The sequence below is a fragment of the Apteryx rowi genome, unplaced genomic scaffold (genome assembly GCF_003343035.1).
Source record: "Apteryx rowi isolate R43461 unplaced genomic scaffold, aptRow1 scaffold_712, whole genome shotgun sequence".
NCBI classification, from domain to species: domain Eukaryota; kingdom Metazoa; phylum Chordata; class Aves; order Apterygiformes; family Apterygidae; genus Apteryx; species Apteryx rowi.
In genome coordinates this window covers 279,002-305,403 of record NW_020450997.1, presented here as the reverse complement: position 1 = coordinate 305,403, position 26,402 = coordinate 279,002, and the positions used below count along the sequence as shown (strand labels likewise).

Sequence of the window (26,402 nt, the reverse complement as noted above, 5' to 3'; positions counted from 1 at the left end):
AGTCACTTACTTTATTCTCTGTTTTACTGGGTTAGGTTTTGGCCCAATCAATTCCCTGAAACAGCTCACCATATCATCAAGTGAATACCTGCGCTAAAAGACGGGTGGGTGGGATGGCATAGCCAGGAACAAGGGGAGCAAGGAGGAATTAGATTAGCTTAAAAACTGTCGTGGAGATGCACAGTCTTCTATCAGCTGAAACTGTGGAACTGCGTGTTCAGTACCATGAGATCCTTTTGCAATTCTTCTCATTGAGATTTTCCATCATTCTAAGTCTTTCATCAGTAAAACATCCCCTTGCTATTCAGATCCTCCTTCAGTACACTATTGCCAACTTGGTCATTTTTATGTTCTCGATTCCTGATTCCTGATCCTGTTAAGAAATTCTGATGGATTTAATGCTCTACCAGACCAAGTTGGCTCTTACCAATTGTATTATATTTCTAGCAGCCTGCTAATTATTTCTTCCTAGTTTCTATCACATCATTTGGTATGGAAATCAGGCTTACTTACATGTAACCATCATGATTTGGATCTTTTTTATGAATTGATAATGCCATTTAGCAGTTCAGTAAATTTACAGTGCAGTTCCTGTCCTTGCAATTTGTTTATCAATTCATTGGTATGGAAACCAACCTGATGCTCTCTATAAGGAATATGCAGGCAAAAAATTCATTCATTTCAGCTTTTTCTGAAATGGCTTTATTTGCCTTGAATGCTTTTTTTTTCTTCTTCTTCTATACTTTGATCATCCACTGGACTCACTAAATTGCTTACTCTGCTGTAAGAAAGCAACATACAGTAATTAGTCTTTTCATACTATAAAATTACCAAACATAAGGCCTTATTTTTAACTCATCAAAAGCTACATGATGTTCATGAGGGGGGAAAAAAACAAAAATAAAAAATGGGGAGAAGGGGATATCACTCTACAGAGGGCAAAAGAGCAGAAATAATAAAGGGAATCAATTTAATTAACGTACAGGCCACATTAGAGTAAAGATTTACTCAGACTCCTAATTCTTGAAATATAAAGCCAGTTGGACTTAGCTCTTACTGGGAGGAGGGAACGTTTTCATAGAGAATGTAGAAAGACCTGCTAAATGTGATCTCAATGAAGGCCAAAGGCTTCACATTCAGATGAAACACAAATCCCTTCATTTTCATATTGAATATATTTTTAAGTAACTGAGATTTTCAGAGACTTGACTCAATTTTTTTCTAGGTTACAAATTGCAATAAAGAGAGAAAGACTGCTTTTGCTTTTCCATTCCTAGTTTAAAACAGCTACACGTCAAATACTCACAGCTTCAACTTCTACTGAAAAAAGTGGCTCTGCTTTCTATTCTGCCACTGCATTTCTAGTATTTATGCAGCTGGAATGCTGAAGTTAAAATCAGTTTAAATAGCTTCAAATCCAAGCCATTATCATTTCACCCTACAAGCTCCTCGCAGGTCACTCACCTGCTCTTCCAGTGAGAGCCAGTGAGACGAATCATGCACACTGCATACAAATCACTGCTGGCACAGAGAGGCAGCCAAGGGAAAACAAATCCAAGTATTCCCTGCTACACGCACACACACCGCTCTGCTCCCCAAGCACAGGCCTCACTTGCAAGACGTTTTCTAACAAGGAACAAAGAAAATCTCTACCAAACTACACTAAAGAGGAGAAAACTGAGTATGCTTCCAATCACAGGAAAGTGTGTCACTTCCAAAATTTCAGCTCAACCTTGAATTGCTCAGGAGATAAAATACTGATTATTTGCCACCAGTTCATAGAATTTAAAATAATCATACTAAATGTCACTAAAAAAAAGGGGGGGGCTATTTCTAACTCTACTACAGCATTATGTTTTGCATCTGGAAAAAGATAAATAGCATGAAAAAAAATTATCTTTTCAATAATCTAACTCGATAAAACCACAAGTTCTAAAACTAAGCTGGCTACTGGGAGGGGGAAACAAGTACTATAGAAATGATACAAAGGATATACTGATATACATTTTGGGAAGAGGAAAGGTAATTGGCAACAGTTTGAGAAACTATTACACATACAAACAGCATCTACAGATCACACATCTTATTTGAAAAATCAAAGTTATTTGAACCTAAACCCATCATCATTCCAAGCAGACAATGTTCATATATTACTCAAAATATTAAGTTTACTTCCTAGATATAACATAATAATCAAATGTTCAATGAACGTGATTACGACATTCTCTTGCGGACACTTAAGATTCCTTCTAGGTTCTTGGTAAAAAGCACCTAATGTATAATTACATGCAGTGTTTGTTATCAACAGTAGTACACTACACTCTGAAGTTACGGATTCAGATTGTGTGGATTTCTCCCCACAGATCATTAAGGAACATTTCATTTTCCTTAAAGGGAAAGAAGGGTAAAGTTTTCAGCAGTATTCTTCCTGTGAAACACCAATGTTAACAAAACTAGAAAATAAGACTCCAGCAATATTTTGCTTATTTAAAGTTATCACCTTGCTTTCCTGCCCAGTAAGTGTTAGAGGGATAAAGCTCATCCAATTATTTGCAGTTGCATGAGAGCTTTTGTCACATACCCAAGACAGCAGGCTGACACTTTTCCACCTCTCTCCCACCTCTCTCTCAATGCAGAAGGTAGACAGTTAAGTAACTGATGCAGAAGGGACCATCAGAAAGCAATTAATGAACTACTCCTTTCCTTACACCTACTGGCTGGCCACTTTACCTATCCACTACTCAACATATTCTGCAGAGAATATAAGCATATTCTGCAGAGAAGTATTTCTCCATTTTTTCTTGCCTCTCACCTCACAGATGCACAGTCTCCAAGCATCTCAAGCAGGCTAGCTACTGCCACCCATGAAGGAAGGGCAAGCACCTCCCTCAGCTCAGGAGACACCATCTGGCCCAGTTCTGGTGAAGCAAGGATGATCTTCCTTGCACAGCACCGCACGCAAGGGGGCAAAGGAAGGGCAAGCAAGTCCCACTTGCTCTTCTTCCTCCCAGAAGCCTTCTAAAGAGGGGGAAAAAGAGGTGTCAGTGATAAGACAACAGGAGAAAAATGCACAGACATCTTCAGAAGTGCCAGTATAGTTCTGGGTCTGGAGCAGCCCACCTAGGCAAATCCTGTCAGCTTCTAATGCTGTTTTTGAAATTTGACATTTTACTTAGAGTCTGCCTCACCGATTCCAAAACCCAGCCAAACCCAACATTATATGACACAGTTCAGAAGAATGCAACACTAGAAGGTATTAAGCAGAGTGAAACCATGCAAACATAACACAGGCTGTTAGATTCAAAACCTTTCCCACAGAGGATAATCATTTGAGTGGTTGCACTGAAAAAAACTCATAAGGTTATTTTAGAATTATTTTAACAAAACAATAAAAACATTCTTTGTATTTAACTTACAAAACCAGATGTCATGGTAAACAAAATACTAACCACGTATAAAGTAAATTATATGCTAATACATGTAAAACAAGCATAAGAAATAAACCTCAAAAACAAATAGACACCTCTTCTATATCTATGTCGTGAATTTACAGTCCAGTACTTTAAAGACTCACTTTCAGGTATGAGAGATCCTTCTAGCATACAATTGCATTATATTAGAAAACTGCGAGTCTCTCAACTCAGCTATAAAATGCTTCAATGTTTTCTTCGTAGGAACACAAAATAGCAACTTTATACAGGTGATTTAATCTGACATATAATAACATTTGTTGCTGTATTGTCACTGGCTACATTTCATTTGTTAAAAGTCCTCAGAAAGAGGGAACATTAATCTTCAGCATAGCAAAGGCCAACACACACAGGTATAGAAGGTATCTTTTACAGCTATGAGCCAGTGGAAGAAATCTGCTTAATAAAACCGAGCAGCGCAGAGGGACTGCCAGCACTAACCCTGCTTGAATGGGTTACAAGGGGCAGGGTGGAAGTTTTAGAGCAAGTGCCTTTTTCCCTTCTTCCCTACCCTGTACTTTAAGCCTTTTAAAGAGGGAGGGAGGGAGGAAGGAAGGAAAAGAAAGAGAAAGAAAGAAAGAGAAAGAAAGTCACAGCTTGTTCAAAAAAAAAAAATTCCTGTTACATTTGAATTTTTAGTAATTTTGCAGTTACTCTGCAATGATGGTTAATTCATTTTATGAGCATAATATATACACACATTATAATTTATCTTTCAGAATAGCATGTTGATGACAACAACATTATTGATTGTTATCAAAGGAGAGAGAGAAGAGTCACTCTCCCACATTCAGCAGGACGTAAGTCAAAGCAATACATGAAAAATCATTTTTGCCCGTACATACACATTTATCATTGTTGCAAACAGATTTTTAGTTTTGATTTTGCTCTAGGGCCAAAGTTATTGTTTCATTCAACAGAAATCCAACACATTCAGCTAACTTTAGAATAAATATTTGGAAGACTACTTTAAAACGCAAGAACAATCGGAGGGAAAACTGAGAAGTTCAGGCCTGGAATGCTGTAAACCTGCAAAGCACAGTGCCACAAAAGAGCAAGTGATGCATGTGGTGATATACAGCTGGGAACAGCACTGCTATTATATCCTGAAGCTGCTAATGGTTTTCCTCTTCTAAACTATCCAGTGCTGTGATGGTCTCTTACCTTCGTGTTTCCATCATACTTTGTAGGTTTCTCCTTATTAAAGCAAGACTGATAACAATCATCTGCATCATTTTGCAACCCACCTTTTGACCCAGCCCCTCCTCGGCATGAAGGACAGTGCAACTCAGTTTGTAAGTGAAAACCTAACAGACTGGATACCGAGCAAGGTAAGTGGTGAGCGTGCTCTGGTCTGAGTTATAAACAGCTTGGTCAAAACCTGACATGCCGACTGGGAACATTATAAAATTAGAGTGGACAAAAGACTCTTTGAGAGTTTTTGTATCAGCTGCTACATACTGTTACTTCATACATGGAAGCCAGTGTACTAGAGGATGTACAAACATTTAGCACAGAAAAGGCCTGTAACCCTTTATAGTCTAAATTCATGGCCACAGCCAATAGGTGGATGGAAGAAACAGTTGAAGCCACAGAAGAAAAAAAACAAAACAAGATAACGATAGAAGGGAGCGGTCCCAGGGACATGTGTGCACAGAAAGTTTGGCTCCTTCCTCACGGCTGTGCCAGCCTTGAATAGGTTTCACAGCAGAACCGAATACAACTACAACAGCAGTTTTAGATACTTTGGCAGAAGTTGGCACTAGTTACAAAACCTTCAACGGAGCAAAAGCACAGAGGAGCTTGTAGTAATATTGGAACAATGTGCAGCAAAGCCCAAGTGAAGAAAACCTGGCAGCTGCTGCGGATCTTGTCTTAAATCTAAGCCCAATGTGCTGAAACATTACAAACTGGGAATCCAGATATGAAGGAGGCTGTCTTGAAGATATTGCACAGAACAACACGCAAATCTTGCCAAAATTACCTAAATAATTTATCTGAAGTGAGGAACAATAAACAGAAATCTGTAGATTCGGCAGCAAATTCAGAAAGTTAAAGTATCCTGATACAACCACCACATCAGCGCAATTGCACTTCTAGAGTAGGCTATAGCTAAACAGAAACAACATCGATTTAATGATTAGTAACTATAATGAGTAATTAAAGCCACACAAAAATTGCATTTAAACTAATTCACAGACTAATATGTAAACTCAGGCCATATTCTGACCTATGGTCTTTACACTAGATAAGATCTACTATTCTCTAATATACAAGTGTTGATTTCCAGGGGTGGAAATGCAATGCATGAAAGTGCTGTTTTCAGCTACCACACTATCCTGTTCTCTCTGACCACTGATATACAACTTGGCGGGTTTCAGTCTTGTATTTGGTGTTGTTTCCACTACAGGAACTGTGCTAGTGGGAAACCTGAAAGGATAAAAATTTTCCGTCAGGCTTTGGAACAGAAGCATTCTCCAAGAAGGAATTTCTTGCCACATAAATTGCCTGTATTAGAGTCCTCCCACTATTCACATTGCAACTTATATCCCTATCACACCCAGAGTTTTTATTTTTTTCTCTAACACTATTCCTCTGCAGTATTACTTAACTATAACTTCAGTTCCTTAAGATTTCTTGATTTGACCAAAGGCTCCATCCATTCTCCATCAGCCTGAAATTAGGTCTGCAGAACAACTTTGTATCACACTGTTTAATAAACACTGCAGCATGGTCATGCTAGCGTATGTGTGTGTATTATATATATATATATTTTTTTTTTTAAAAGGAAGATGCATTTCTACTCCAAAACTCTTTAAAAAGGACATTTTACAACCTTTAGGGTGAAAAAGATGGGGGCAGAGAGATAGCTCCATTAATAATGACAGTACTGAACATGACTGCTGACAGCTTGAGACTCGTGTCCAAGCCATGCATAACTTACAGTTTTACTTTATATGGTTTCTGTCCCAAGGCAAAACACGATTAATTCATCTAGGTTTTGGTTTTTCTTTAAGCTTATATTATCCATCAAAATGCAGTAACATGTTCATTCAACCCAACCCCTCAAAGTTTTGCACTAGACAGCATTCATAATAAAATATAAAAAAGTAAAATTCCAGATTAGGTATGTGTATGTATATATTATTTATTACTTTTTTTTTCCCTACAGGCATTGAAGGGACCCAGCAAATTTCAAGTGCAACATAATTTTTGAAGATTATCTGAATGCATATACTTCCAAACAGTTTGATTTTGCTCTGAATTTAATTTCTTCCTTTCATATCAGGTCCAATTTAGCCTGTCCATTCCATGGTCTGCTTCAGATAACAATACTTTCTTTTGTTATAAGTCACGAACAGTAATCTCTTCATGCTTGTTATCCAATTTTACCAAAGGCTTTTATCTGCTTTATTGACAATTACTGTTGAACTACCCTCTTCTGAATTGAACTGTAACAGAATGAATCTCCAGTTATATAAATGAAAAAAAAAAAGTATAGGACTACCACTGAAGACAAAAATATGTTTGGAAAAGAGGTGTATGAAGACATTCAAATAAAATGACAGAGTTGTATTAACTGTAAACAAAAGTGATAGCAATGGTAAGGCTTTCCCCCAAGTACGTGAGAAATATAGATAGTAATTGTATTCAGGGGAGTCTCAACTCTTCATAACCTTGCTTTTGTGGGGGTTTTTCATTTTTGTTTTTTATTTTGTGGACTGTACCGTGAAGCTGCCAAAACAGCTTGGCTTTGCACACTGATACATAGTGAGCAGGGAAAAAACACGTACAGAGCAGAGACGCCTGTGATTCAATGGCATGTGCTATTGACAGCTTGATAGAATCAGGACAATCACACGAAAGGAATAACTAGGCAGGAAGGATGTATTCTGTTACTTGAGTAAGGAAACAAATGCTTAGTTATCACAACTTGCCTAATTAACAATCCAAGAAATAAGGCATTGAACTTTTTTGCAGCATGGGAAAAGAAAATGGACTTGCCAGTGTTAGTAGAGAAATAGCTTAGCTGCTGAATTTACTTCTAACTAACTCCCTTTCTACATCAATAACAATGCCATTCCTTAATTTGCAATTCATAATTTTGAAGAAAGGGGACTCTTAAGATTTTTTTTCACTTCTATTCTAATTATCTAATGTCTTCAGGATCAACTGAATGAGCCGATACAATTACCTGATGAAGAACAACTACAGGTAAACCAAGATTCATTCTGTAACTGAGTTTTTTAATAGTCTTGTTCTAGGATAGGAATATAAGCTATTCTTCACAATGCTGTGTACAGTTTTCTGTGCTCAGGGAAGAAGCTGAAGTTCCAAGTAATACATAGAATTACAAGTTTGTGCATATTAATGGTTGTATTACTGCCTTATGACTTCTAGTAGAAAATTTTTCTCTACACAGAACCCCCCAGTGCTCCGTTTCATAGGGCTGCAATGCCTAACAGAAGACTTTCTGAATTTGCTTCGGAAACGAATGCTGTAACAACTATGAGGACTACTATTAAGAAAGAAAAAAAAGAAAGAGTATAAGGCTTCAACTTGCTTCACGGGTAAAACCACTGTTTTAATGGAGTTGAAATACAAAGACACTTATCATCAGTTTTATCAGTAATGACCACAGGAGCCTAAAGCATGCGCAGTTCAGTCTTGTGTTACTGAATCAAGGTCGATGTCTATTAGGAAGCCTCCAAGGCTGGAACTTTTACCAAGCTCTGGTTTCTTGAATTGGTACAGGACAGAGAGATGACCTTTTTGCTCAATCTTTTACACCCACACTAAGGATCTGTCCAATATACTCACAGAAAACATGCCAGTAGGCAACAGTTACAAAACTGAAAATCAGTTTAGTAGCTTTGAAATAGATTGTTTGTGAAAACAATAATTAGCATTCCTAGCTGAAAAACAGAATCTACAACTAAGGCTATACAGCTCAACCACCATGTGAAGCTAGAACTTCTGCCAAGGCTAAGGAACACCATCTTTCCTCAGCTGCTCTCTTCCTGCCTCCGGAAAAAAAGAAAAAAAAAAAAGAGTTATTTTTCAGCCAAATTTTGTTCTCTATGTCCTTCCTTATCCCCCTCCTTCCCTCCCAGCACCTTTAAGAGAGATTTTTTAAGAGAGTAGGAGAAATTTTGTTTGTCTGGATGACAAAGGCAAGCATTATTCCTACCTTTTGCGTAGGCAATGCGCAGTGTAACTACACAAACTATAGCAGTCAGGATGAAGAAGAGTTGACAAAGGAGTGAGAACTGGTGCTGCAGAAAGGGCAACACTCCCTTTTAGCAGCAATGCCAAGTGAAAGTGTTTCGCTCTCATCTCTGCCTTGCTATAATCAATGAAACAAAACCAAAGTTTACAAACTAACACTGAAGCGGAGCAACACTTGAAAGTAAAGTTTCAGGTAACGCTTGAAACTGAAAGATCTACCTGTCTAGATCTTTCACAGGACAATGTGAAGGTCACAACATTACTACAACTAGAAATTCTTAATTGTTTTACTGGCTTACAGCTAGCTAGTGTTCTATGGCTGTAAGGGAGCTGGAAACTTGGAGGCTCCAAGTATGCCAATCCGGACGTCAGTCTGCTGAAAAGCTGTCAAAACAAATCTTTCCACAAAACATGTCCATTTTGATGGATCAGCTTTTTTCTAGAAAAATAACTTGTCAGATAATTCCACACCAAATTTAATTCACTGAAAACCCTTTAATAAAGGTCTTTGCTCTTACTTCACCTTTTAATGTAGTTTATATAATTCATCTTCTCAAACCAGGAAGACAGATCAGCATCTCTGTTTCTTTATAAACAGTTCAGCAGCACATTAGCACCAGGTTTTTGCATTTGGGCTTGCAGCTTTGGACAGGAGAGCTTTTACCACAAACATTCTTCAGTCTGCCTCATCTTCCCCCTCACCCCTTCCCAATCCTACCCAAATGTGTTTATAACTATTCTAGGTTTTGAAACACATTTTTTGCTTTTTTCCTTCTAACTTGTCTAAACTGTTTGATAAACAATACCGTTAAAATGAATGTGCAACAGGGCAGCTGCTGCTTCATGTTTTAAAACAATCACAAAAGGTAGCAACAGCATTGGCCTCGGCCCGAGCTATTCAGACAAACAATTTCAGTCCCTCTTCCAGCAGGCATCTGAAAGAGGAGGAGGAGGAAAAAGACAGAACACAGAGAACAACACTGGGCTCACAAAACATCTAAATATCATCAAATGTTTTGAAAAAAAGAGATAGGTTTTACCAGACAGACATAACATTAAGGAAGAAACCTATGGTAGGCATAGTAACTTGCCAAACATTTCTTTCAAAAACTGAGGAAGAATCAGAAACAAAATCCTCAGTCATCCATCTTTTAAAATAATGTGGCAGTGAGTAGCATGCAGTGAGCAGTATATTTGCTCAGGGATATATAAGTCATTGATTCCTCCCAACTACAGTGAGAAGGCAGACTACCACTACTGAAACTCTGCCTTTTTAGACATATTACAGCACTTGAGTATGTGATGCTTTTGTTAAGTTACACGCTTATGGCTATTGTCAATTCATGGCATAAAAACCTCAACTAAATCTTGACATAACCATTCCTTTCCCTTAAGAAGTAAGCTTTGCTAGCTAAGATGATGCAACCCAACCATATTGTTTTTATTCCACACACTAATCTTTCTTGTGTAAAACACCTGTTGACATTTTAAGAAGAATGACTACACAGTCTGGATGCCTATTACTTTATATCATGGTCTGATTTGCTTCTAAACATCAGAGTTAAGCTTTCATTACTCCAAGGGTTACACATAGAAACCCGCCTTTTGGGAGAGCTCCTATTTATCTATGCAGTTATGTTCTGGTCATATAAGTGGTTTGACAGGTTTTAACTTTAAATTAAATACCATCTGACCCTGAACTAAAATATCCAGTTGCTAGGTTTCCTGCCTCCATACTACCACCTTTCCCCAGGCTACATTTAGACCTTTATTATATTGAAAACTCACAGCTCTTGCCCTTACAGATGACAAACCATCAATTAAATGCTCCCCTAAGCAATTGCCTATTTTAGAGTTTGTGCAATATTGTGATTTTTAAATTATCATCTATAGTCCTAAACAGAGCACAAATATTTTCCCTATAAACAGGGCCACATATACTCCACAACAACCACCTTTATGTTCTAGAACACAAATAACTTTCTGTAGAAATAAATATCTTCTTCTAACCACAGAGCTCTTACCGTGGTCTTGTTCAGAAAACATGTATAGTTATGTAACACAGCCCAGCTTTATGACTCACAGCACTACCCTACCGTCACAGACCCCATGTAACCTACCACGGCTTGCTCAACAGCAGTGCCTGGGGAGGTTTCTCAACACTACAAGGGGACAAACCCAAAACATCAGCTGTTTGGCTGAAACCATTTTTTGCCATCTCCAGAAAAGGTCAGGAATCTCAGAACACACAAGACCCACACTTTGCACTGCTTAAAGCCACCATTTCCAAATTGCCCTAAGTCAGACCTGAACCTATGGGGTAGACCCTACAGCCCACGCACAGCAGATGCGCCCCATCATAGGGGAGCTGCCTGGTCATTTTGCTATAGCGTATGTTTAGCTTTCTCACGGTAACCTTGAAAAATCACTACAGCACTGGAAAGACAATTTTATAACTGAACACACATAGTGCTAGCCTTAAAACATCCATCCAATGGATGATATTTTTCTTCTGGCAGTGACAAAACCTTGTCTCTGGATCATTTAACTTACTTCTACTGACTAGTTTTGCCTACTTTTATAGCTCTGAAGACACAGAAGGGCAAACAGAAGAACCGCTTCTCTAAATAAACTCACCAATGTGCTATGAAACATGTCAAGAGTGACACAGAGACTAAAGGCTAAAAAAGCTGAGGAGCACTTGACAAACCAATTGGCAAAACAAAAGTTTGGTTCCTTTTATGACATGCAAAGTCAACTCAACTACTTCTTATAAGAGTAGTAGTAGTAAAATATTTTGGGTATGCATAAATGGTAGAAAGGAGAAAAACAGAGCTTGGCCTTCCCACACTTTTGCTGAAGATGTTTTAAGTCACATTTTCCTCACTAAAAGTCATTTTTTATTTAAATTAAAACCTCTTCTCTCTTTCCACTCCACTCTCAAATCTTCCCAAATTAATTGTTTCTAGTGCTAGAGGTTAACTAACTTAAAAATCAGTCAAACCTATCAAGAAGAGACGAAGACTAAAACAAAATTGGATTCTGAAAGAACTCACAGAACTCTTCTATGATTAAACTTCAGTTACCCTTGTTGAAGAGCAGCTCTGCCCCAAACCAAAATACTACCCATACCGACTACTGTCTCTGAATTCGCTGTCTGGCTGCAGAAAATTTAGGTTTCTGAGAAGGACTTCAAACATCTCAAATTCTAAAATGGGTAATAAATCTACCCATGAAAAAAGGTCTTGGCTACATAAGACACTTCAGCACTGAAAGAAAATTGGGCACGGCCATTCTTGTCAACAGTTTCTACTGCTGAAATATTGAAAAAGGTGTTGTAATCAAATTAACAGGGCATGCAAATTGCATAACTCGGCCTAAAAATGCCTAGGTGGAGATTCCACCATACCTTAAATTACCACTTTATTAACTTACATGATTTCTTATCATTGCACAGACACACAACTACCTTGGACTGTACATATTTTGCCTCCAATCTTTTCACTGTTGGCTCCCTGAATGCAAGGATTGCCCACACCATTTTGTAATTTTGAAGAATAAACTTTGTTTTAAAAGACTGACAATTCTGCAGTCAGCCACACAACTGAAAGCCCCAAACTATCTTTGTTAAAATTAATACCCAGCTCTCAATGGTATTGAAAAAAGAAAATAGATGCCAGCACTTCGTGACATCACAATTCCAGAGGGACAGTCTCAAAAGGAAGAAACAAGTCATGTAACTTCTTCAAAGTCAGTCATAAAAAGGCTAACTGTTCCCATAGATTTTTCTTATTGTTTCTAAAAAAGGAGCCAGAACTTTTCCATCAGAAAAACATTTGTCAAGCAGTCAGTGAACACATTTGACAAGCTATGTCTCACACACTTTATATAAACTTTTTGGCCATGGTCACACCAAAGGACACTTACCTACAGGCTACAGAGAATGATGAAAACAGTAAGTTTCCTGGTCCACCAGAACAAGGTGTTTGCTGAGAAGATACAAGTGCAAGAGAAACACACTCTTGAAAATAGCCACTCATTATATTATTATCAAGCATAGAATTACTCTGATACTTGTTCTCATTACCTACCTAGTACATTTTTCAAATTCTCAGCAAAGCTTCATTTTATTAAGCAGATCTGGCATATAGTTAAATAGGGCAGAGCAGTCATCCCTTACACTGTTTCAAATACAGCTTTAGTCTTTCCTTAGCTAACAGAAAAATACACATATTAAGTTTACTTGTATCCTTTACAAGTAAACTTGTATCCTAAACATGTAAACAATTCTTTTTCTCAAGAGAAGGAATCTGAAGTTAATATTCAGCAGTTACTGAAACAAAGTTTTACATAGCACCTAGGTCCTGCAACAGGAAACAGAATCATTTAAGTGCGGACACTGGAATGCCCCTAACCTTCTCTGCGCAAAAGCACTGTTCTTTACCTAAATAACATCCTCAATACTGTTATCACAAAATAGCTATTAATACTGTGACTTTATCTTTCTTAGCTTCATGGTCTACCACAACAAGGAAGCCTGAAAAAAACAGGTAATTCATAGGGCAGATTCGTAAGATTATCTTTAAGATGCTTTGGAAAACAGAACTTCAGGAAAAAATAAATAAATAAAAGCCACAGCACCATAGGCTATGTTTAACATTTGCATTACATATGTTCCCTCAAAAAACTGAATGTAAAGCATACTTTGAAACCTGAAAGCTTTAGTCTGGAAAGTGGATAATGTACATTTGGGGGGAAGGGAGAGAAAGAAAGGCACAATTAGATAATTTAGAGACATATAATTTCTAAAAAGACTGTCACCTTCTTGCACTTCCCAAGAAGTACTTACTTCCAACTATCCTTTTTAATGCAGAAGTTTTACTGAGTACAACTATTTTCAGAATACTTCTAACTTTTCAATAAATAAAAATAATTTTTTATATTTCCTTTCACAGATTTACTTTATAGCTAACTGGCTCTGCAAATGAAAGAATTTGCAGAAAAGATATATATTTTTTCTCCTTATTTGAGCAGGTAATTGGGAATTCAGGGATGACAATCAAACAAACAAACTCAGGCTTGGAATTAACAATAGAAGAGTCTTATGCCAAATCATTCATGAGCAGGAGCCTAAGGTTAGATTTCTTAACCCACACTATGACAAGCAGCACTCAAATCAAAGTTTAAGTATCAAGTAAGTACCATGAATGACCTTCTACTTCATTTCAGAAATGTTGTACTTTAAGCCCGTTCAATTTTTCAAGGTTGTTTCTTTCTTTTAGTCTGTTCTTAAATATAGGACTTCTGCTACTATGTCAAAGAGCTGCCAGGCAGCTTTTTCCAGTATGACATGTTTTATTTCTCATTTTCCTAAAGTTACTTCTCACAGTATGTACTTCTTTGCAAAGAAAGGACCATATGAAGTTTCTCTCTCCTTCATCTTTTCATCCTTCCAAAAATATTAATAGCTACTTCAATCCCTTAGCTACGGAACCACAAACTGATACATATTCAAAGTCCTGCAAAATATTAAGTAAATTTTTAATTTTGAATGAGTAACCTTGTCAAGATCAACAGAACAGTCACATGTAACATATTTAAGAGGGTCACCAGACAAGATCTGGAATCTGGAAGACTTACACCTGAACAGAAATAAAGTTTTCTGCAAACTCCATTCAGTTTTTAATAGGACAACTTCTGTAACAGATCCTAGGCACTTCCTATTTGTAAGTCTTTTGATAGATGTAACATTAATATTTACACTGGTGAACTCAGCACATAACTAAATATGCACACACCCACCCATACACATTGCTGTCAAGATTAAGCTAGACAGCCAGACTGTGGAGACTCAAAAAAACCCAAGAAAAAGTGGTGGGGAAGGATATACAAATATGGTGGACTACACTGTGTAAAGTCACACCTCTTCAAGTTTTTAGCTGAGGTTAGGTATTTCTAGGATGCCACACATGACAAATTCTCCAAGGGAACTTTTAAAATGTGTTCATGAAGGCATCAAAGGGGATGGGTGAGGTGCTTTGGGAGATTTTACAAACTGTACAGGCGGGGAAAGATCCCAAAGCATGCAAATACACTGTCTGTCTCTCTCTCTCTTTTTTTTTTTTTTGGGGGGGGGGAGGTGTGTGTGTTTTGGACAGTTATAGAGGAACTAATCCCTTCACAGCCACCAATGAGAAATTCAGCTCATAAGATTTCAACTTTAGATTATTAGCAGTTGTTTGCATAATGTCAGGCTTCAAAAGGAGAAGAGTGACAGAGACAAAGAACTTAAATAGGAACCAGAGCTCTAAAATCTCAGTCTTCCCACTCTGTTCCAGGGGTGGCCCTTTGGCATCTACAATCCTATTCTCACTGAAGAAAATGGGAAGACTTCTGTCACATTATGCAGTATTTGTACAGCCCTTGGAAACCATAAAGCCTATCAAAATTCAAAAATCACTGAGCCTTTCTCCCAGTCATTGATTGGCTCCAGCTCAGGTATGTCCTGCTGGACATTCAGAAGCCGATGCGCAAAAATCTGCTATTCTCTTCTGACCTAGATTTTCCTTTTTTAACCTTCATTAGCTCAATAGCTGTGCGAGATCAGCAGATAGCACCTATTTTTTTATGAAGCTGGCACAGGAAGAAGGCATAACTGGCAACAGCATGGAAATGGGCCACGGTTTAAAGGATATCTGCTCCAGAGCTGGGAACTCAGGACTGGGAGCAAAGAGCTCCTCTCTGTTTCAGTTATCAACATGACCACCCTTCAGCTACGTAAACAGTGGGCTAAATGCTCAGGTTACATAAACTGATGAAATTTTAATGAAGCTAAAACAAATATGTCAATATAAAGGACTCTGTTTAAGAACTCCAGTTTGCCAAGTCTCATTTCTGTTTTGAAACAGAAATTTTTATGCAAGATGATGATTCTTCTCTAGTTTTTAAGTAACAAATTTCTGTCAAACCTCAAGAACACATTGTACTTTCATGCTTTCATAGCATCAGTCTCTTTAAATCCAAATTTGGTTTGTAGCTATAAATTGTTGATTAGGACTATATAATTTATTTAATTCTAAAGCTTTTAGTGGTTATGAACAGCGATCAGACCTTTACTAAAACAAATCTCTGATTTCACTATTGACTATTTAGCCAAGCAGTTATGAGTCTGCCAGCACAGTGATGAGTGCTGGCTTGAACATCACATTTAGAAATCATTCTCCTCAATCAAACAACTCTAGCTTTATGTATGTCTAGAGGCCAATAGAAATTCTCAGTCAGAATCTCCAAAGATCGTTTCTGGTCACAATAAGCACGTTATTAAACAGTGTTTTAAATAGTGTGTCAGACCATCACAATAAAACAACAAATTGTTTAATCAGGAAAGCATAGTAAAATCAACACACAAAACCCTTGCTTTCCACACAGTTAACAGAACATTTGGGTGAGATATTATATAATCAGGTAAAGCAGCAGTTCACCACTTTATTCAAATTGTTAAGAGTATTTAGGCTAGATTTTCAATAATTGGGGAAAATAATTAGTAACATACATATAAGCACTACACAAAAATACTTTGACATACACACATGAACACACAACTCTGGATCATTACCAACTATTTGAGCTCCACCATATTATACATGTTTGTAGTAAGAACTACATGAGTTTTGTTTTACACATCTGAAAGTGTTCTTCCAGGATCTTCTTACAGTCTGAGACTTACTGGAGCCAGTAACTTTATTAAATCACATATACATCCCGAGTAATATTTTTTCCCCCTTAATTTTTACCTCATCCTATCAGACTTACATGTAGATCTAAACATGCATTTTGGAGAGAATTCTTACAAAAATAGGTCCACAAGAAAAAAGCATGCTGAAAATAACAATAATTAAAAAGCATCTTTTATTTGAGCTTACTCAGAAGATTCTCTACAGTTTAACCTGAAAGGAGAACATTGGCATAAAATAGTTTTATTCTATAAACAAATGCATTTTTAGTGGTAAGAGAACCTTCTACTCAACAACCGAAGATATTTCAATGCATCACTACAATACACAGCAAGAGAAGCATATCACCACTTAATAATTTGCAAGACAGATTGTTAAAATTTATCCTAAAATTAAAGAAATCTGCCAGAGCTGAGAAATAAATAAATAGATTTATTTAGAAAGAAACCTCTCTGACTTAACAGTGCTCTTAGTTGCATAATCTCCTATCTTTACCACTTCTTGCTTGAAGTGACAGAGAAAACTTAATACAAGTGATACTTCCTGCTGAAACATGGAATTAAGATGTAGAAGTGAGAAGCAACAAGGTTCCCATGAGAAATGAAAATGTAAAGTACATTAGACAACCTTGGGGAAAGAAAGGAGTGGGGGGAAAGAGGGACTCAGAACGGATGCTGATAATTTTAAAGAGGAGAACAGTATTAAAAGTACTTTAATTAAAAAGTATTGAAGTCCAGAAAATATATTACTATTCTTTATATTACTCCTCATCAATCCAAGGAAAAAATATTTCCATGTTTATGGCTTTGGTGTTTGTTTTTTTTTTAATATTTTAAGGTACAATTAGCATATTTTAAGCATAAGATACAATTAACCATACACAGACATCACAAATATGTATTACATATACATTCTCACCCACACATATGCATTTAAAGCACACATTTTAAAATCTATTGTGTTATTGTGGAGTAACATCACTGGTCCATCTGAAGTAGCTCAGCTCCCATAGAGAATGCTTGGGTTTTTTTCTTGCTGCGTTATTATGGAACACCTACAACTACCAGATGTTTTAAAAGCAGCTTAGAAGGGGGCACCCACTACCAAAGAAGTGTACAGACTGGAAATTCACCATGTAGGCTACAACAGAGGCTGATACAGCAGAAGTAAAAATAATAATTTTTTTCCATCTGTCAGGCAGAAATCAAAAGCACTGATGTTTGCTTTGCTCAGCTCATTTTCAGTTCTTTCATACACAGATCCTAAAACAGTAGAATTGAACCACTTTGCATATAGACCCAGCTACAGTCCTGGCATACTAACTGTAATTTCTGAGCCATCTTCTCCTATCCTGGGGTCACCATACAAATACCATAAATCCTTGTTTAGATATTTTATTAGGACTACTCAAAATTTATGTCCCCGTAGATCCTCCTTTCTTAATAGTTCCATTTGAAATAGTATGTGTCCCATATCCTCTGTACAGTGTATTATACCATTACCTTTTATCTGAACATTTTACAGAGAAGACTGTATTGAAATATTCTCCACAGGGGTAGTCTCATTTTTTCCAGCAACGTGGCCAAGTAAAGATGGCTCTTCTACAGACCTTAATTTTTTTTGTGTGTTAATCATGCTGAACTTCCACGCAGCTGAGCACTATGATTTTTTTTTTAAATAAACAATCTGCACTTTAAAGAATGTGATCAGTCTGTTTTAAAACACGCTAACTAGTGAATTTATCAGCTATTTGCAAGAAATGACTGATAAATCAATCCTTTTCATCAGCAAAATAACCCCCAAAAACTTCCTTCAAAGGAACAAAATGCTGCCCAAAGGAACAAATCCAAGTTTCTGCTCCATTTTCTACAATACAAATCAAAAACTTTAGTCAGAGAAACATTTTAGTCCCCAAAAAGTAGATTACCAGCTTTAGAAAAGAAGAAAAAAAAAATCCAAGCTTTATCTTGATTTCAAATTAAGAAAAAATAAAAAACTCTTTTCTCTAGTACTTGTCCTTCCATCTCCACACCCCACAACTCCATGAAAAAGCAGGCTCATTATCATAAGACAAGAAAGCACTACCCTCCTCCGCTGTAACTAAGGCTGAGGCTAGGCTACCTGATATACTTCTGCTGTATGTTACAAACACGCTGGTCGGGTGTATAACGTGGTGGTCAATATATTGCAGCAAAAACTTTGAATATAAACTCAGCTTATGGCAGAAAGCGCGTTTTTACCAGCGAAGCTTATTTCTAAAGGGAAGAAGAGCAGGGGCAGCATGAACAGAGAAAGTTTAAAATACATTGGAATGAGCTGTATCAGCAAAAACATAGTTTTGCCAATAATGTTCTCCTTTACGTAGGTCTGGTTTTAACACACACTACCTGTAAGGCTCATCACAGTTTCCAGAAAACTCTAAAATATCCTGCCTTGAAGTAGTAAAGAGACTACAAACAAATCTTTTCTTTAAGATGAAGTATAAAAATAAATTTCTTACAGCAATTTCCAATTATTAAGCTGGGCCAGTTCCAGTTGTTTTCCAGAGCAATTAAAAGCTTTCTCTCCACTAAAAATCTAATAAGATGTCATGGATTCTAAATTGATGATTTCCTGATAAACACCTCCAAGTTGGAGGAGTAATATTTTGGAGGGGGAGGGGAGATTATTTCTTTCGTTTTACCGCCTCGCCTCAGAAATAGCATGGATGTTCTTTAAAAGCCACCGCACTACTCTAACAATATTACTACTTTGAACTTCTTAAGCAAGAGCATAAAATGAACTATATATCAGATTACAACCCTCTTTGGTGAATTAACTTTGCCCCCTTTGACTCCCTGTTAACAGTTATTAAAAGTTGTCTCAGGGTAATTTTAAAACATGTTTGTTCAAACACCTTTAAAAATTAACATGTTATCCAGTAATGGTTACCAGAAATTTAAAATCATGATTTAAAATATAGCTTTCCCTATTTTCACTCAGCATAAAGTTTCATTCAAAATGTTGTTAATAAAAACTTGTTTGTTCACAAAATTTTTAAAACGTGTCTTCATCGTCTAGACTTGGATGCTAGTTATAGTTGTAATGACTGAAAATGCAGATAAACAGAAGCATGCCCAATGACTCATCACCAGAGACTATTCATGAAGACCAGAAATTACTACCTCTGTTTAAATACTTAGTTCTAACTCACTAAACAAATACTGCAAGGAAACATCAAGTATGCATCATTTTTTACCAAATTCTTATTGCCGTTATCACCGCAGCAATGAGGTACACATTAAGGGACAGGTTGAATAATCCTCTTCAGAAGTGTCTTTAATAATAGTCAATAGACTATCACTCAACATACCATATTCACGTGCCTCAGAGGAAGAACTCCACAACCCAACACACAAAGTGAAAAAAGAAAACAATGGACTTACTGTTTTGACAGACGAACTCTGCAGTGCTTCAAGACCTTACAAGTTCACTCAAAGTGAAGTTGGCAGAAAGGAAAGCAGAGTCCTCAGCTGATCCAGTCTGCAGTCTTGCTTGCTAGCCCAAGCACTGAATGAAGGTGGTAGGGAAGAAAGGGTATTTTCAAACTTGCCTAGAGCTAAAAGCATCTACAACTTTAAGGTACCTGAGTCTATAAGAAAAACATTCCTTTTCCAAAAGTCAATTCTGTGCATTTGAGTTTGATTCCTAACAAGCCAATCTCTATCTCCTTCCACAAGGAGAAAATTTGATAAAATGTCTGAAAAATAAGAAAAATAACATAGTGAATATATTCCTCTGAGTTCCCGGCAACCTCTGGCAGTAGGCTGAGGACAGACAGTTAATGGCAGTAATATCTAAAACCAGCACAGCAAGATTTACAAGAGAGGTCACCTCTCCAAGCCTTAACTCTGTTTTAAATATGTGGGTTTCTGGTTACCTTCCTTCTCCTCCCTCAGACAGGGACAGAAGAGAGAAGGAGAAAGAAATGAACTTTGGGAGCTGTGCAAAATGATAGCACCTTCACAATGCAGCATCTAACCACACGGAAATATTCTAATGACAGACTGGAAACCAGCATTGCATGAACAGATCTCAAACCACGCAAAGTCTTGTAAAAGAACTCTTCAAAACAAATAGATATTCAATGAGATTAAAAGCAATTGAAACTTAAAAAGAGTTTTACCCAATGAGTTATTACAGTATGTGAACAGTGCCCAATCTTCTTGGTCCCACAAGCCACAAAGAAAGATCTTCATATGACCAAGACCCAAAAAGCAAACCCCTTATACTTCAGAAGGAGAGGGAGAGATCTGGGAGTAGTTCACTGGCAGAAGATGACAAGGACGTGTCAGACGCCATGCTAGCCTGTTGCAGGATGAAGCTGTGCTTGGTATGCTGGCAGGCTTTGAATAACACAGGATTCTTGGCCTAGGCAATCTTTTCTGAATTATATTCTCCTACGCCTGGGGTTTCAGATCACTCAACAGTCCCTGTGCTAGGATTATCCTACCATTAGCAACATTGGTGCTGCATTTTAGATCTTTTAAGTGTTGCATGCAACTTGAGAGCCAGGGCAAGCCACTAGCGTAATCAGGACAACCTGTGCAACACTTGCAACTTTTCAGGTTAGCTTCATTAGCTTTAAGTCACCAGAAAGTATGTTTTTGTTTGTTTAATCTCCTAGCTGTTGTCAGAATTTAGACTAATTTTTTTCCTCTCCGAACAACAAATGTTCATTTGGTCTAAAAGAGACAGATCCAACAGCCTCAACATTCTAACAGTGAAATTAATGCAAAACTAACAAACCTATAAAACAGTGCAGTATTTGCAACCAACAACATCTTCTGATAAATGGAGCTTGCTAATATGAAAAAAAATTAAATACAGCTATAAAGCTACATCTGAGCACTGCAGCAGTTTGCAGGTTTCAAATTAGCTTAAAACTTGCACATAAACTCATCTACTAACCTTAAAAAACTCCTTAATGAACAGGCCAAGCTATACACCAAATGCTAAACACAGTGCACTAATCTGCTGCCTGTGAAATGTGTCAGTATCAGCAGGAGCACCAGAAAAACTTTCAGCCGGAAGCAATCTGCTCAAGGGAGCTGGCATATGGCAAGAGAAGCCATGAAGCAAAACCTCCAGTTATTTGCACTGTTTTTGGAGTTTGCATGTAAGGTGCCATTTTGTATAACATTGACTTGTATGCAAACATAAGAAATCTTTGATTGCAGACTTACAGAAATTCTCAATTTTTCATCATTAAAATAATGCTTTTTGCCAGTCAAAGATACTGTAACTTATTAGAACTATTTGCCTTTTCTTATATTGTTTTATAACATGCACTACTCAACAACAACAAAAAAAGTTTCATGGAATCTGTATGTACTGTATATGACGTGCAGATGTAAGGCCTGTACTACAACTGCAAGAATTCATTGTGCTTTACATGCTTAGATACAAGTTTCCAGCTTAAAAAAAAAAAAAAAAAGTATTCCCTGGAAAGCTTTTAAATGAAAAATAAGAGAAATCTTTCAGGGAAGGTGTTAAATCTGAATCTGCTTCCCAACATGCAAACTATTCCATCCAGAAATCAACTTAAACTGTCATAAAAGTGTTGTAGCTCTTTGTACTCTAATTCTATTCATTAACTGAAAACCTTTACAACCTGAAAGCTTAACAAGAGTTTAACAATTAAGGTAACTCTATAGACTCACTTCATTTAAAACATGTCCTGAAAAGTAAGCAATTAGTCAGCACTTCTAGGAGGCACTTAAAATTTCTTCTTGTGTTGAACAATACATCTAGAAGTGAGAAAAACCAGTTCATTTTGATAGTAGTGCTTATAAAGAAAGCTGATCAAGTTGTCTACAGGGTAATTTGGGGGGAAATGTAACCATGATAATGGAGTCTTTTCCCTGAGGGCTCTAGGGCTGTACGAATTAATAAACTAACAAGAAAAACAGCATTACAGATTTACAATACTGCATGATAAAGCAATACTTGCTCAAGAAGCTGAATAAATAGAGCAATTTTTTCCATCATAATTACTGAGGTAGAGAAACCTTTTCTACTTCCTCGATTTTCGAGTGAGCAATTCCTAAACACATTGCTCTTATGCACATGTTGGTCTACTTCCTGCTCTTCCCTGGAAAAAGTCTTCTCAGCGTTAAAGTGTCAAAGTACGTCCTATCCCCAGTCTCTGATCTTATTAAGATCTCATGTTTAAGACACAGATCAGAAAAAAAAACAGTCTCAGAAAGGATAACTAGGAGCCAGACGGTTTCCTGAAACAGCACTGAAAACCCCAGCTGACTTCAAAACAAGGCTGAGCAAGCACCCCATTCCCTTCCTCCTCACCTGAGCTCTCTTATTTTCTCTCCTGGTACACACACAATACTTTTGTCACTGTCAAGATGATCAAATCAGAAAAAAGTAAAATAAGTTGTAGTGTATGAAAATGAGAAATTAAAAACTCAAATTTTAAAGTGTACCTTACAGAGCTGACCAATAAGATGAGTTCTAGACATTCTGCTGGCTTCCTAGATAAAAACATCAGAATAAAAATTAGACTTGGTTGCTGTATCTCAGTTATCAACTTAGAAGTGTTTTTCATTTGTAAATGTATTACATTTCTCATTATTGATAACAGACATGGGAACCAAGTCTAATTTCTACTCTGGTATTTCATAATTATACATGTGTGTATACATGCAAACACACACAAACACACACAATTAACAGATGGTTTTGTCAGCAGTAGCAAAGGTTACCAGAACCAACTCATTTTTTAACCACCACTACTGTTGCAGTAACATGCTCTGAAAGAGTACAATCATATGCCTCTGGACCATCACAGCAGTTCTGAGTGCACACCTTCAAAAGGCGATGGTCAAGTACTCTCCAACAGATAGGATGCTAAAAGACTAAAATGCTGGTGAAACATTTCATTTCTTTTAGGTGGGACACTGTCACAAAAATACACTACTCGTTACTGTACATTTGTGTTTGCTTAAATCACTTTTAAAAGTTTATTTCAGTGTAGTCATTCTCATGTTTTTAGCAACATAGATATGTATAATAAATATACAGATACACACAACACATGAGCACACTTCAGTGTTTAGTTCAGTTTGATTGGGAAATCTGTTGGTTTCACCTCCTGGCTCCCAGGAAGAGACAAGATCCAGCTGTCCTGGAGGGTCAAGATGCTGCAGGAGAAGTGTGTGTGTGTGCGCACACGTGCACATATAAAGCTTGAAACAAACAGATCTAAGATACTTTAAGTATCCTACTTTAGATAATCTTAACTGTCAAAAAAACTCTAATAAAAATTGGAATTTGTGGATAGTTATGATCTTAGTGTTAAATTTGCTGCTAAATCACTTCTTTTTGTGAACTGCAAGAGTACATAGCTTTGTATCTGGAATAATCATCAACCGTATGCAAGAGGAGACAGACTAGACTCCAGGAAAAGGAGATAGGTTTTGATTTTCTAAGCTTTGGATTTTGCTGACTATTCTTAGACCCTTTCATGGTCTTACCATTGTCTGTCAGGAAACACTATGAAATCCAAATATATTTATGTGGCTAAAAATAATAAATATTAGCGAAAGAGGCATGCATGTAAGAACAGGTTTGGGATTTTTTTAAATGTTTACATCCCTGTGCTGATGCCATCTTGCCACCTATATTTCAAACTTTGGAGAAAGTTCTGAAGTGTGACCAGATTTACTAAAAACTCAGAGAGGTTTTCTACCATAAAACTGCATACAAAAGTTGCAACTTTCACAACTGTTGTATAAGACAAGACAAAGTGGATATATTACTGTATTAGCTTCCTCCCTCCCTGAAACATGCCTTACATTTAAACAACTTACAAAATGATCTCTAGAAAGATTTAGAAAAAAAAATTCCTGTCCTTCAATTAGTCTTTTTCTTTTTAAATCCAGGCATATTGAAATTTTTACTCCTATTGCTTTAACGGATCATCAGAACAGAAGAAGTTATGAGTAGGCTTTACCTTTGATCTGTTCCATTTTATTTCTTGCAGTTTCTTCTTTATGTAAGTATTATGAAAGAGTGCAAGCATATGCAGTCATCTAGGTTAAGTATTGAGCACATTACTGCGCATATTCAGAAAATACAAACACTCTTCTTTCCTAAGTAAAGGAAATCAGTGTCCCTGGTTACAAGCCAAATCAAAACCATTTTGATTGTGTTTCTCCTCCCTTTTCTAGCTCAGTTTTGGGGTGGGGTGGCATCAAGTGGCATAGCTTTTCTTGTATCCTTAAATAGTTTTAGAATCCAATAAATAAAACTGTGCTATCATTGGTTCTGGTTTATAAGTAGTTAAGAGATGGGAAAAGACTAAGTCCATTCTTTTGCTATTTCCAAAACTGTCAATAAAAGCAATTCAAAGGAAACATTTTTCCTGCATATATTGTCAAAGGCTTATTGAAACTGTGGAAGAAAATATTGTAGTTATATTACAGTATTTCTAAGAAGTTCAGGAAGGAAGCCATGTTTTACAAAATTCTTCTTTTTGGGGAAAAAGACTCAAACACCCAAGTTCAACAAATTACAACATAAACAAACAATATTAGGGTAGCAACTAAAACAGCCCACATCTTTTTAAAGAAAAAAATCCTCCTTTTTCTCACCCAAACCATTAAGACTGAAAAAATTGCTTGATAGGGCAGTACAATAGATTAATTTGCTTGTTTGCTCATGGAAAAAAAAAAAAAAAGATAAGTTCTGTACTACAGATAAAATATCAGAAGATTATACAGCATAAAGGATATCCCATTAATCTTTCACTTTGGGAGATCCAGTTACTTTATCACAGGTGACTACATATTGGGTAAACTCATGCTAGCCATTCATATAACATCAAACCACGACTGAATTTAGTATTTCTGGCAACCACAGTGTAGTCCCAGGAATGGAATAAAAAGGGATGACATATTCTAAGTCATTTACAGAGACTGAAGTAGTAGCTGAGAAGAATTAAACCTGTTCTAGAACTGGCTAATCCCAAACACGGGACATTAAAAAAGGAAAAAAAAAAAAAAATTCCTCACAAGTGGGGAGAAGAGCCTTTCCATAAGTTTTCTAATTAAGTGCTAATACATGTCTCTCAAAATGCTATTAATACAATGTGCTGATTTCTCTTAGTTATCCTGTTACAATAAAGCATAAATATCAACACTGAACAAGGCCCCAACAAATTCAGTTACTCAACACAGCAGTGAGAGCCAAGCTTGTCCAGGGGCAGGTAATGGCCTTTCAAGCAAACTGCACTCGTTTTCAAATTCCTGTTTATCTTCCGCACTGCTGCCAAAATAATTGTTTCCTCTAGCACACTTTTTTGAACGTCTGATAATTCCAGGTTGTTTACAAACCAAAATAAATACAATTTCTGAAGTGCAAATTATTTTCAAACCATACTAATAGAAAGAGAAGGAAATAATGCAGAACGGTTTAGGATACCTTTAATAACAATATCATTAATTATTTAGAATCATTTAACAAACAAGTAGCAGTAGAGATTTTACTATTTGTAATTACTTTATTTTAACAAAGACTTACCCTCTTGCAGGATCTAAGGCAATTGCTCTGGGTTGATCCAATTCTTGCCAAAATAAAACTTTTCTCAATGATCCGTCTAAATTAGAAACTTCAATCCGATTTGTTTCAGAATCTGTCCAGTATAATTTCTCTCCCAGCCAGTCACATGCCAGCCCGTCAGGTGACAAAAGTCCAGAAATGACCACATTTTGTACACTCCCAAATTTATTGAATTCTGTTCGTTTAATGGCTTCTTCACTTACATCACTCCAGTATATCAACCCCTTCACAAACACGAAGTCCACCGCTGCTGCATCCTCCAAGCCACCCACAACAACTGTGGCATTCTCCTTCCCATTTGCAGCATCCACCAGTCGCAGATCACGTCGGTTCGCGTACAGCAACAGCGGAGCAG

At 36.9% G+C, this 26,402-nt stretch overlaps 1 protein-coding gene across 16 annotated transcripts in view; it reads right to left on the bottom strand.

The window, feature by feature from the left end:
- Nucleotides 1-26,402, bottom strand: part of LRP6 (LDL receptor related protein 6) — a 134,414-nt gene that overhangs the window by 79,738 nt on the left and 28,274 nt on the right. For 2 of the 16 annotated variants that reach the window (XM_026087307.1, XM_026087306.1), the window contains exon 1: nucleotides 637-781. Coding sequence is in view for 8 of the 16 variants with exons in the window: in XM_026087297.1 (XP_025943082.1) it covers nucleotides 22,912-22,959; nucleotides 26,009-26,402 (442 nt within the window). In the remaining 8 variants the exon portion in view is untranslated. Of the gene's footprint in view, nucleotides 1-636; nucleotides 782-1,464; nucleotides 1,627-2,812; nucleotides 3,019-12,626; nucleotides 12,689-19,857; nucleotides 19,982-22,777; nucleotides 22,826-22,911; nucleotides 22,960-24,440; nucleotides 24,580-26,008 lie in introns of those variants that run through there. The other 14 variants (XM_026087301.1, XM_026087298.1, XM_026087302.1 and 11 more) reach the window with 14 other exon arrangements.